Source organism: Poecilia latipinna, unplaced genomic scaffold, assembly GCF_001443285.1.
Source record: "Poecilia latipinna isolate Pla-1442-1.1 unplaced genomic scaffold, P_latipinna-1.0 Scaffold4739, whole genome shotgun sequence".
In the NCBI taxonomy this organism is placed as follows: domain Eukaryota; kingdom Metazoa; phylum Chordata; class Actinopteri; order Cyprinodontiformes; family Poeciliidae; genus Poecilia; species Poecilia latipinna.
Window position 1 is genome coordinate 1 of NW_015117355.1, and position 13,612 is coordinate 13,612.

Here is a 13,612-nt window from a genome sequence, read left to right on the forward strand (position 1 = left end):
ATATATATATATAAAATATAGTTTATTTTGCAATGGGAGCCAACAGAATTGATGAGGGAAACTAATAAAAAGAGCACAACTAATGGCCTTGGTGTTTTGAGGAGCATTGTGTCCAACTTCTGTAAAGATGTCTGTTGGGATGTGTAGCCAGAACCAAGAGTGGTGGCATTGTCATGTAATGCACCTCAGTTGAACAGACCTCATTAATAATTTTACAACTGCCACTGTTTACGTCTGGTCTGGCTTCTTCTGATGCAGAACTATGATGCATGTCTCATGGGGTGAAAAGGCGGAGTTGCCTTTGAGCAAAAAAAAAAAAAAAAATCAAATTTTGGTCACATTTGCTTGCGTTATAAACATTTACCAATCAATCATCACGTTAAGCTGTTATGGACTGCACTGGACCCCTGGAGCTGCGGTGTATCTGGTACCAACATGATGGCAGGAGATTCTTTATGCCTGGAGATGTGAGGTGCATCTACTATGGATCAAATTTGTTGAAGCTCTATTGGCTTGAGATCTGGGAAAGTTGGAAGTCAAATCAGCACCACAGTGATCAGCATTTCATCCCTCATAAACACCTTTGTCACCTAAGTCCCTTTGACCTTTCCTTGGGCCACTTTTGATGTACATTTTCTCCAGTTCTAAGAGAAATCTCCTTTTGTCTGTGCAGGCACCATCCTGATGATGTCACTGTGTGAGGTGGTGCACGTCTATGAGTTTCTGCCGTCTCGCAGGAAGACGCCACTCTGCCACTACTATCAGCGTTTCTATGACGCCGCCTGCACATTCGGGGCTTACCACCCGCTGTTGTACGAGAAGAACCTGGTCAAGCGCATGAACCAGGGCTCCGATCGGGACATCTACAACCATGGGCGCGTCACGCTGCCTGGGTTCAGTGCCATGAACTGCACAGCGGAAGCGGTGCAGGAGCACTGACTGAAACGTGCATGACGAGTGAGGATGGACGCATGTCAACTTCATATTTGCTGCTTTTCTTTAAAGAGTGCCCTATGTTGATATTAAATGACGATCACACAAAAAAACACTGGGGTGAAATGACAAAAACTGGCACTAGCACTTATATGTAGGTAAGCTGTTCCAAACTAAGAATTATATACAATCAAACTTAAACCTCTGCACGTTCCTTACTGCTGATTTACAAAATTTGAGAATTCTTTATAGTACTAAGAAACATCTAACGATTTTAAAAATTAACAGCAAATTCTTTCACTCTAAACAGGAATTTTGTCTATAAAATCATTGGACCCTGTGTCTTAAAAACTAAAATGATATACCTTGTAATAAGTCCATTTTTATGGAGAACATAAAACCTAACTCCAAAGAAGCAAAGGGACGTGGATAACACAAATCATACTTGATCCTCTAAGCTCAACCTGGTTTACTTTCTACTTTTTAATAGGTTTTTGACTAACCTGGGTTAAAACATTCTCAGAAATGAACAGGATAGTCTTCATTCGACTCTGTCGCTTTCAGCTACATGTTCATTTCCTGTGCCTACCGGACCCTCTTTTATCTGAAGTTGCTTATTTTCTACCAAACATAAACCTTAATGGAAAATAGATCAATTTAGGATAAAACTGAAATGTGACTTGTCTCCTAAACAAAATGCTACACGTAAATATAAACTTCCAGGTTCTGTTCATACCTATAAAATTATAATAGTTGCATCTGACCTTTCAGATTGCTTCTGTTTCAGTTGCTTTTGTTTAAAATGAAAGGACTCATTTTTGTTTTCCAGTTAATTTGAGAATATCTGAAGTTAAAAAAGGCTAAGTTCTTCACTGCCAACATCTGACTGGGCGCCATCACTCGGCTCAGTTTACAGCTGTAAACTGAGCTGTAAACTCCAATGTACATTGGAGACTGGCATACAGTCTCCAATGTACATGTAACTTTCATGAGGTTTATTATTGTTTCATTGCTCATTTATCTCTTGGGCATTATTGTTTGGGGAGTTTAGCTGCCCTTCTTGCCAAGGCTCAGGAAGCCCCACTGTCAAAGTGACAGAGTAAAGATGTAGAATGTGGCCTGTTAAATGACTGCAAATAAAAGTTCATTATCTCTGAAGTTCTGACACTGAAAAATTCTATTGCCCTCAGAATAGAGATTAGTTTTGCTTTGATTTATTTATTTTTTTCCATGCATGTTTGAGAAATCCTTGAATCTGCCTTGGCAACTATTCAGCTGTGCAAAATGCTTGGGTGGGCTGAGGAAGAGGTTCCAGTTTCCCAGCTCCCGCCTCAGAGCAGCCCTCCCCTGTGACTCCTACCTTCAGCTCCTTCAGACTAGCCAGCAGCAACTTTAAAGCACCTGGTGGAACTGCACATCAGCTGAGCTCATTATACAAGCTACTTCTTAGTGCAATGCCTGTAAAATGCTGTTAAAGGCTTGATAGAGGAGCAGGGTTCCTTCTTCCTGAAGGCGGCGTGTCAGAGCAGCAGTTTGTAGAGACAGAGGCCCAATTTCAAGGTGTTAAATTACAGACTCAAATTTATTTTAAATATATACAGCATTGTTATAACGACTGAACTAAAGTCAACAATTACTCAAATGTGCTACAAAATTATCATGTCTGGCTACAAAACACAATACTGCCCCTTTAAGAGCACGTAGAAAAATTGCCACATTCCGTTATGCCTAACCCCTAACCCTGGCAACATAAATCCGAATAACCAATGTAAAGCAGAATAACCAATGTAAAGCAGAATAACCAATGTAAAGCAGAATAACCAATGTAAATTACACATTTTTAGGTGATGTGGCGAATCATTGTTCAATTGCAAAAGGTAAAAATCACTAAGAATTAAAAATACTTAATTTCAAAAAAGTCGGTAAACAATTGAAACTAATTTAACAAAAGCTAAGTTTGAGTCTAGCTGGATTTTTAATGGCTTTGGTCTTAAAGCTGTTTTAACGCCTAAGTGATGTTGGCATACAGTCTCCAAAAAATCAATTTAGAAAAAAATCTGTGGAACTCAGCAAGATGCTTCTGTTCTTGGAATCCCAGACTGTCGATGGTACGATCTGCATTAGGACCCCCTCCACTGTCTTATGAGTTCATATACTGCCATAGCATTTATGTTGGACAGCGAGACAATTATGTTTTGTAGTAAAATGAATGCCAAAAAATGAACTTCCGACTTTCAACTAGCACAATCGACTTGGTGCACAACTCAGATGTGTGTTGCTCCTGCCCAGCTAAGACGACTAATCCAGGGGGAAGTGAAGAGCATACAGATCTCTGCTTTCTGCAGTAAATGCACAATATTCACACTGCTCTATCCAGTGCAACCATCTACTGATTGGTAAAAGACCAAACTTAAGTTATGCTAAAATAACATCTTTATCTGCGTAATGGTAGCATCCAGAACATATAGCAGCTACACCCAAAAATATCTTACTACGCAAATCTCTTGTGGCATCCATCTCTTTGTTTCTTGGGTTACATTTGTTGTCTAAACATGGAGTAGGAGGTTATCAGACTGGGTAGGAAGGAAGACTCCTGCACCATGCATGTTTATATACATTTAAAATGTACCAGTTTTACAATCTTGTAACAAAGTGCTTGCAGTTATTGTTTTCTTGCAACTTATTAGCTAGAATACCAGGGAGGAAAGTAGCTGGTTCTTGGCTATTCAAAGAAAAAGGGAGTTTAAGTTTCAAAAAGGGTTGTTTTACAGAAAATGCACACATTTCATTTATGCATGATTATTTTGGGCCTTAGTGTGTACAAAGTGTATTACACTGATGGTATAGAAAAAATTAAGTTAAAAGCCAAACAATGGCTCTAAATAGCACAAGATTTTATTTAATGCTGAATAGACTTTTGGATGTCTGCAGATGTTCAGGCTTCCTGCTTTCTTTCTTTAAGCTTACTACAGCCATAGTAAGTTTAGCTTTTCATAGAAATTGGATTAGTATTTCATACATTCTTTAAGATCATTTTAGCCAGTAAGCCAGCACTCATTGGCACAACGAATTGTGTGTTTAAGGTCCCAGTTTTCTAATTTGTAAGCTTATTAGATTGCCTAGAGATGAAGCTGTAATGGTGTGTAAATGTGAAAGTTCCCAGTCCTTTAGAGAAAGAACAGTGAAGTGTCACATTTACTGCACGGGAACTAAGGTATAAAAACGTCTGACCTTAGACCAGTTTAAACTGTCCAGGCTTCTTTCTCTGAGATCTGTTCCTAAGCATTTAGCAAATCTGCTGTTCACACTTTTTTGTGCATGTGTGTGCATTCACAGCATTCCTCTGCTTTTGTTTGTAGAAATCACAATAACTATTGCAGCTTTTCGCTGGAAACTAAAACTTCTGTTAACCTATGCATGGCTATGTTTTACTGTGAAGAGCCACCCAGTTGTACTTTCACCTACTGTGCATGCATGTGGAATGTGTAAAGCTTTTCTCGGAAGTTGCTTTGTTACAAGAGAAAGAAAAAAACCCATTTATGTAACAGCATGGCAGCTAATGCAGCTCATTGTTTTCTTGTTGCCATGGAGCTCCTTGAACTTTAAACAGCATGTCTACTAAACCGGACTGCAAAGTGAGGCTCAAACTCAAGGCAAGCACACAATTCTTCTGAGAAAGTAGCCATTTTCTTGAGTAACTGCCATTTTATCCTAAAAATACATCTTTACATGTCTCTGGTACAGATTAGTTTTACACTGAAATACAAAATGACTGAGTTTTTCACTGGAATCCTTGAAATCCACCCCCCAATACTTTCACCAGTGTCTGACTGGTACATTTTTTGAAGCATCTCATAGTGTGCACCACTGATGATTCTTTTGTTACTTAGTAGAAACAAGATGGTCAATTTAAGATGGTCATATTGGTCACAATATGGTGGTCGACCACCATACTGTGAATAGAAACCAATAAAAGTATGGCTGGAGATGGTTTTCCTTTAATAAAGACTTCATCATTATTGGACTAAGGAGATTAAAGATCTGTTAAGTCTGGCTGATATTTCATTTATTATATTAAACAGATTAACTTTGTGCTAAAGTTATCAGCAGACCATGCAGCTGGCCCTAACCTCCTTATTTAGAACTTTTCATGCTGTTGTGCAAACATGAACGTAGGACCACCATCACTGATGTGCCAACTTTTATATTCAGACCCTGTAGCACAGTGGTTCCTAACAGGTCAGGTTAAGAGTCTGCATTTCATTTAATGCTACATGTGTTAAAATGAAAAAATAAGTTAAATTAGAAATAATATTTATCATTGATCACATTTGCTTTGTGGTTCCTTTGTTTATTTTAACTACTTCGTCTTGATTGAATCAACAGTCTCTTCCATAAAATTCGGGTATCACCAATGTAAGCATGTATAAGTTTTAATAAATGACATTACTTAAATGTTTGGTCTGTAAATGGTTTTCCAAATGCAAAAGAACAGCATGCAAATAGAGTGCATACCGTTAACCTCAGAAGTTTATAATTGGAATAATAACTGTCACCTTCAGTTACAAATGGGAGATTTTGCTAACTATTATACAATATATTTTCTTGTATTTTTCCCATTTAACCTATGTAGAAACACGTTTACCTGCAGATCATCAAAAGTGCAAATACAACTAATGTTGAATATAAGCAGTCAACTTCGCTGGTGATTAACCTCCAACTGTCCAAGTTAGTAGTATGACTTTAGAGAGTAGTCCAGTTGATCTTTTTTCTGTATTTATAACTTATAACTGGAGTCCAACTGGAATGCACTATTAATCGTAGCAAAGGCTGCCTCCCAGTGAACTCTGCCTAGTCATGTAGCTGCTACTGCAGTTTGATTGACATGCTGCATTGTTGTTGGTTTACAAAACTGCTGATTTCTGGAACAAAATGTTACATTTAAAAAAGTTATGTAGTTGTTTTTTTTTTCATGGACTATCATACCATATGTATGTAAGCTAAGAGAATGCTGGCTTATCTTTTTGTTTTGTTCTTGTTTTTACCCAACACATCGATCATTTTCGTTGTTTAAAATTAAAAACGTTTCCTATGCAGTTGCACTAATGTCTTTAATTAGCATGTGTCAGAAGATTTTGTTGTTTCAGCTAACCGATGTACATTCAATTCTGCTCTGACTTCATACTTTGAGTTTCTGAGAGGCTTGGTTAGACATATTTAAGTATTTTTTATGTGTGCTTTTCCTCCTCTGTGTCCCCTTGCTACCCAGGTGCAAGGTAAAATGTAAAATTTGATTGATTTGTGTTTAGCATTGAAGAACACTGTCACAAACATTTTTTTAACCTCATTTTGCTGTTTTTGATGACAGATCTGCAAAAAGTAGTTTTCTGCACCTGATTCTGTTTTTTTTTCTGAAGTTTAAATATAGACTGCTTGAAATCAAAGCCTGAGTTCAGTTGTACATTTTTACTAGCTTGTAATTATCAATGCATTTGCATAGTTCTCCCTCAGCAGGCCAGAATATCATTAAACCAGTTGAGGAAAAAAAATCCACTCACCTGCTGATGGATATAGATCAAGAATTTCTATGAGAATCTTGCTGCTTCAAGTCTTTGTGTGCAAACAAGAAGCCAAATGCTGACCACTGTCCAATTCTTTAGGCTCTGAGGCATGACAGATGGACATAGATGTGGTCAAAAGACTGAGTATCCAGCATCTCTCAACAAAACTGAAGCTGGAAGGGAAAGAGGCAACAAGGCCATCAATGATTATTGATGGTGTTAGCAATGTCTTCTGCAAAGTTAATTTTCACTTCTGTGATGGTCCAGCAGAGATTTTTGAGCAAGATATGCTGTCTGAGTATCTTAATGACGACCTAAAGAGAATATTTTGGAGCTTTTTGGATGTTTTTTAATTAGATTTTCATATTTACCATTTTATGGACTCATGCCACAAGAGGGCGTAGGTGATTCATCTCTATTTCACATCGAGACCAAATAGGACTGTTTCTTGGAGCTGTGTTTTTATTTATTTATTTATTTATTTATTCATTCATTCATTCATTTTGCGTGAAGTCATTTTTGTATAAACAGTGTTAGTAACAGAACTTAAACACCTGCCTGAAAAGGTTTGCTTTTAAACTCGAGAACACTCTGAACTGCTCTCAGGTCTAAATATGGGTTTTCAAGATTCAATAGTGTCAAAAAAAGGCAAAAAAGGGTATTCCTCCAACACCTGGAGGATTTAATATACTTCTGCCAACAAAAGCCATACTAAAGGTGCTGCAAAGGGAGGGAAGCACGCAAAAGATAAATTGAGCTGAAATAGAAAAGTGGGCTAAACATTCATAAAGCATACAACCAGAATCTAGAAATGAGGGGAGTAAAACTGCAGGTTCTCAGAGAAAGGAGCTAAATCAGATTTAGCTTAATGTTGAAAAACTGAACAAGAAAACATATTTCACATTTTCTTTTTTTTTCAGGATAGGGAGAAATATCTCCTTCCAAATAAAAGACTTGAATGGAAAAATAAATGATGTGTAATTCAGTCGTAACAGTAGTTTTATTAGGGGCAGTATTACATATTTCCAGGCATGTAGTGCCATTTTAGAGCATAATCAAGAAACTATGTTTCCACTGATTATTATCAAATGCTGCATATATCAGAAATGACTTTTAAAAATTTTGACTTTGTAAATTAATGTTTGAAATTGGGCCTCTATCTGTTTAAAATATCCTGCTCTTTCTGGAACTCTCCCCTAATGAAGTCATTACAACATCCCTGCTCTATTAACCCTTTAACAAAGTTTTTACCAGCATTGCACTGAGAAGTATACACCACCAGGTGTTTTCTAATTGTGGCTGGCTAGTCTGAAGGAGCCGAGTGAAGGAGTTACAGGGGTAGAGTGCTCTGTGAGGTGTCATCTTTTGAAGAGGGAATAACATTATAGGATGATTTGAAGCTCAAAAAGGTATATTTTATTAAGTATTGTCCCTTTTACAGCCAACTTCTTTAGCAATGGCCAAAAACACAACACCTCACTATACAATACACAGCACACATAGCTTCGTCAAAAGAAGCAAAATAAAAAACAAAACAGCCCCATAGAGGACCCATGGACAGTGCATTATTGCCTCAGATGTGATGTCCATAATTTTTATTGGCTACCAGCCAAACTCCAACAGATGAGCAACTTGACGACTCTGACCTGAGGAGGTGACATGTATTATTTACTCATTGGCAGAGTAACACGATCCCTGTGTCATCAACCAGTAGCAGGCAGGTGAAGGAGGAATGAAAGCACAACCCACCTGGACTGGTGTGGCCATGAATGAATTTTATTTGCATTAGTGATGTTGTCTTTGTTCACACCCACTGAGTTTCCAGCAGGTGATGTGCTCCGAGGCGACTGCTGGCCACATGTTACAGGAAAGGCAGAGTGCTGTAAAGAAAACAGAACAAGAAGCAGACTGATGTGAGTCTGATATGAAGCTGCTGCATGCAGGAGTCTGATCGGATCAGGTGTGACTCGCAGAAGAAACCCAAACCATCTGGGTCCAAGGATAAACCTCTCTCTTTGGACACAACTGGTAAGATTTAGTCTCTGTCTGCTTTATAACATGGCTTTAGACTTTTAGATTGATGCAGAAAAAGCAACAAGAAATCTGGTTTGTTTTTAATTTTGTAGAATATTCTGAAATTCCAACACACCAGAAAATCATGTGACGTAGCAAAATTACTTCCCAAACATGTTAATTTCTGTAACTTTATAGTTTTTCTCACTGGGCATCTCTTGACTGAATAAAGTTGTTTTTCTGTCTGTATCTGTGTGACCTGTGTGCTTGAAATCTGGCCTTAGGCTGAATAACCAGATCAGCAAGTCAAACCATTTGATTATTTGCAAATTTCATTCCACAGAGATCAGTTTCCCTAAACTCATGTAACTTATGTATGATGTAGTCACTAAGTTGGAGTAAAAACTAAATAACATAAACACATAGACTTTACTATGTTCAATGAGATCAGGTAGTTTTCAGTGGAGTTAAGAGAGGACCCCAATTTATTTATATTTATGTTCAAAACTAAATAAATTGAAACTAAACATGTTGAGACTGGAAGCAAAGTTCTAAACAATATACTGTGTTTTATTTCTTCTAATGTCAGGCTGCTTTCATTTGCCTTTTTTTTTATTTTTAAATTCTTTCATTTGTATTGTTCAGCCTGATGGGTGGAGCACAAAATTACCTTTTACCTTTGAAAAGGCAACAGCACAATAAGAGACTGAAAGAGCTGCATTCATTGGACGGTGTTTGGGAGCTAAAATAAATGGTTGATTATTCTTTGAAATGATCTGGATCCCGGAAACTTACATAGTTTCCATTGAAACAGTGCTGCACACATGACAAGAACAACTGATTCTACTGCTCAGCTTACCTAGAAATGGAATTAGACCAGAGAATACTTATGGTGCGTTCACACTGCAGCCTGAAGTGACCCAATTCCGATTTTTTGGGCAATTCAGATTTTTTTTGCTGGGGCCGTTCACACTGCCAGTAAATGCGACCTGTATGCGTTCTGCAGTGTGAACGGGCAAACGACCTGAAAGTGTCCTGCATGCCCACTAGAGGGCGCAATAGCGTCAGCGTTCTAAGTGTTCTGCCAACTGCCATAAAAAGAAGAAGTGCTCAGTGTTTGCGGAAGTAAACATGGAGGCTAACGGTGAACCTTAGCTTACATATTTGAAGTTGTTGTCCGGCCGGAGCAACATATTAACAACTTAATCCTCATATAATCCGTCATGGTTGTTGTTTTTCTTCCCGCTTGCGTGTATCAGGACGCAGAATAGTGAGATTTGTTGAGAAACGGTGACGTTCAGTTTGGATGAATGCGACCTGGACGTTAGGTCGCATTTGATCGGATATGGGTCACATTTGAAAAAGAATCCGACCTGTGCTGTTCACACTGCCATGAAAAGATTGGATACAGGTCACATTATGTCAAAAAATCGGAATTGGGTCACTTCAGGCTGCAGTGTGAATGCACCCTTACTAACCCTGAACAGGAGCACTTAGTTTACATACTTTAGATCAACATTTGATTAGTTTTCTTTTGCTCTCTTTCCTCTTTTTCTTGCCCTTGGTTTGTCATTTTCTTTGTATTTCCTTTTAATTCATGTAAAGCACTTTGAATTGCTTTGTTGCTGAAACTGTGTTATATAAATAAAATTACCTTACCTATAATTGTGAAATCCACCAGTTTGGTTATCAATTCATGATAATTTTTTTTCAAAGACTCAGACTTTGGATGTTTCAGGACTCAAAGTCTCAGTGGGTGATCAACATCAAACTGTTAATTAAAAAATATGTTCATAGTTTTCTGTGTGGTACAGAAGACCAAGAGAATAGCAAGAGGGATGTCTAGGTGTGGAGATTTTATCACCTGGAGCTTACGGTTGATAAGCTTTTTTTTTTTCTTCTTTTTTTAACCTTTTTTTGATGAGGTAAAAACAATGTATACCCTCATCCAGCAAGATAAAACTATCTCTATCATCTCTCTAATCTGCTTCTATTCATAAAGATCTGCATACATTTGCACCCAGAAAGACAAGCTCCTCTTCTGATTCTTTTGTGAATCACAAATCAAGATGACGTGATTTAACCAAAACGAGAGGCATTGAGGTGAACTCTTCACGGTCACAACATTGTTATGAGGAAATGAGAGGTAAACATCCCCCTTTCTAAAGGGGTTAACAGATTTGTTCTGTTTTCAAATATTAAACTTCCTTAGAAGAAGGAATTTTGCCACACAACAAACACATCTTGTATTGGTATAGTCATGAAATGATGATTGCTGTACCTCACCAGTCCTGCTGTATTTTTCATAGTTTGTCTTGCAAACATTTTCATATTTTTGCATCACAAATTTGTGTTGCGCGGCTGGCTCCCACCTACACAAGTCGGAAATGAGATTATCTCACATGGGAGCTCAGATAAACAACCACTTTAATCTGAACTCTAAAATCCTGACCGTAAGAGTTTTGTGAAGGTGGTATACTGTAATTCCTTCGGCTGCAAAATTAGATTAAATCATATCTCCTCCACTACCATGTTTGACAGTTGGTATGATGTGTTTTTACTGATGTGCTGTGTTTTCCGTTCTTCAGACATGGAACTGTGGAATATGGTCAAACGTCTACTTTGCTCTCATCTTAACCAAAGTTTAGATGAGACCAAGCATGACTTTTTTGGAAGGGTGGAAGTCATCAACTTTCAACCTTCCAAAAAAGTCAGACTTGTTCAGGTGTTTTTTTTTTCTGTCATGAGCCTAAACCTTTTTGGAGGTATAGGTTTTATACATTATTTTTTCTGAAGCAATTAAATATATTAAACTGTCATCCCTGTATATCTCTTGGTTACATTTTAGGCAACAGCAAAAGAATAAAGAATGATTTTTTTTTCTCAAAAAGTTTAAGGACTGAAATTGGGTTTTAGTGCTATATATCATCAAAACAAACTGGGATATATTCAAAAATTAATTTAGAAATACTGCTTATTTCATAAATGTAAGCTCCCTCAGGTTGGGAGAGCATGACATTGGATTACTTCTAGCTTGTCTAAACATGCTACTTTGGCAATAGTTCTGAAAAAGCATCTAAGTGAAGACTTTTCCTGCCTAACAGTTTTATGACGGTGATGGGATGCTAACAGCTCAGTTGTCAAGCAGTGGAGACAATATTTTACACTGACATGTCCACCATCAGTTGTTAGCACTGCTAATCCACCTGGTTTACTTTTGCTGCTCCACTTTGAATCTCTGTCTGGTTGTAGAGAGCTAAAGAGAGATGTTGGAGTAGGGGATTTGAGCCTTTGCTCCTTGGTCCTGCGCTAATTCATGTTGCCTCCTTTTCAAAGGCATCATGCTATTATTTGAATTTTTTAGTTACTAATCAGGTGCTTCCAGTTGTAAAAGTACCTTATTGTCATGGTTGTGCATCATGATAATTGTGCAAAAGTAACAAAGTGAGACAAAAAAACATAATTTTTGACTGGACAGCATCCAAAACCAGAGGAAATAACAGATCAAATATCCAATGCCTTGGCCAAAAAATTTTATTGCAAGCTACCCCAAGATGCTCCCACTATTCTAGAATATGTAATCAACTGATCATTGAATGTGACTAGTAGTACAGGTTCATTTTTAGGTTAATCTTTGTTTTTTGTTTTTTTAAGTCCTGATTCATGAAATCCAAAAATTTAAAAGGGTGTACTACTTTTATCATGATTGCATTTATGATTCAACAATATTAATACTTTATGGCTGCTTTGTGTTATTTAGACTCTAACTCGATTGTTTATGTCCTGACAGGAGACAAGTGAACAATGAATTGGGGATTTTTGGAGAAGATTCTGAGTGGAGTGAACAAGTACTCCACTTCGATTGGCCGGATTTGGCTCTCTGTGGTCTTCCTGTTCAGGATTCTGGTATATGTGGCCGTGGCTGAGCAGGTCTGGAAGGACGAGCAAAAGGACTTTGTGTGCAACACACTGCAGCCCGGCTGCAAGAATGCCTGCTTCGACCACTTCTTCCCCATATCTCAGATCCGTCTTTGGGCTCTACAGCTCATCATGGTGTCCACACCATCCCTAATGGTGGCCCTTCATGTGGGCTACAGGGAGCACCGGGAGGCCAAGCACAAGAGAAAGTTCTACAAGGACAAAGGCAGCATTGATGGTGGTCTTTTCTGCACCTATGTCATCAGCTTGATCTTTAAGACGGGCTTTGAAGTGGGGTTCTTGCTGGCTTTTTACTACTTGTACAATGGTTTTGGGGTGCCCATCCTGATGCGGTGCACACAGGAACCCTGCCCCAACACTGTGGACTGCTACATAGCCCGAGCCATGGAGAAGAAGATCTTCCTCTACATCATGGTCTGCACCTCCATCTTGTGTATAGCTCTCAACTTGTCAGAACTCCTTTACATTGTTTGGAAGCAGCTGTGGAGACACTTCAGCAGGCGGTATGTTCCTGTGGAGCAACAGATTTTGAAAAACAGCCAGCTTCATGTTTCAGATGACAAAGGATTCACATCATCTGAGCAGCTTGAAAACACAAAGGTCTGCACACCAGAACCCGCAGCTGATGCAGTTGAAAAACCCGCCAGTCCAGTTCTGCAGAGCTGAGAACAACCTGGCCCCCTGGTCACAAAGACAAATGCAGTATCTTTTCGGCCTAAAATATAATTGACAATATTTTTTTTTAAAACATATAATTGAAAAAATATATACCTTCAGAGAATCATTGAAACTTGTTAAAGTATCTGTTGAATTGTTGACGTGTTGAATGGAAGTATGTTACACAGCAACATACCTGACTCTTACAGATAACATCCTTTTTTTGTTCCAACTTGCTTGTGTGATGGTACACTGCTCAGTAACTTTTTGCTTTTGTTTTTTCAGATTTATTTATATCTATTTCAGCAAAATGTGTTGTGTCTAGTTTATTTGTTTGAAAACTCTTGGTTGGTTCTTCCAGCACCACCAAACAAACAGCCCAGAAACAGGTAACTTTAGAGATTAAATTTTTCATTGCTCAGGGCCTCAAGGCAGCTTTTTCTATCATTGATTGTTAATTTCTTTTTCAGTGTTCTAGTATTATTTAGATTTAAAAGGTACTTTTATTA

At 38.1% G+C, this 13,612-nt stretch overlaps 2 protein-coding genes and 1 long non-coding RNA gene across 3 annotated transcripts in view; all 3 read left to right on the top strand.

Moving 5' to 3' along the window:
* Positions 1-389: 389 nt before the first annotated feature.
* On the top strand, positions 390-1,951 carry LOC106942972 (beta-galactoside alpha-2,6-sialyltransferase 1-like). The gene is made up of 2 exons (XM_015026320.1): positions 390-528; positions 650-1,951. Exons 1-2 carry the CDS (start codon positions 390-392, stop codon positions 937-939), a joined length of 429 nt encoding a protein of 142 aa, XP_014881806.1. The 3' UTR covers positions 940-1,951.
* A 2,571-nt stretch (positions 1,952-4,522) lies between these two features.
* LOC106942974 (uncharacterized) overlaps positions 4,523-13,612 on the top strand; it is a 14,154-nt gene continuing 5,064 nt past the window's right edge. Inside the window, exons 1-2 of the long non-coding RNA XR_001423771.1 lie at positions 4,523-4,790; positions 11,883-11,891. This is a non-coding gene — a long non-coding RNA (uncharacterized LOC106942974). The remainder of the gene's footprint in view (positions 4,791-11,882; positions 11,892-13,612) is intronic.
* On the top strand, positions 7,212-13,261 carry LOC106942973 (gap junction beta-7 protein-like). The gene is made up of 2 exons (XM_015026321.1): positions 7,212-8,522; positions 12,298-13,261. The coding sequence occupies exon 2, from the start codon at positions 12,312-12,314 to the stop codon at positions 13,110-13,112; it is 801 nt and encodes a 266-aa protein (XP_014881807.1). The 5' UTR covers positions 7,212-8,522; positions 12,298-12,311; the 3' UTR covers positions 13,113-13,261.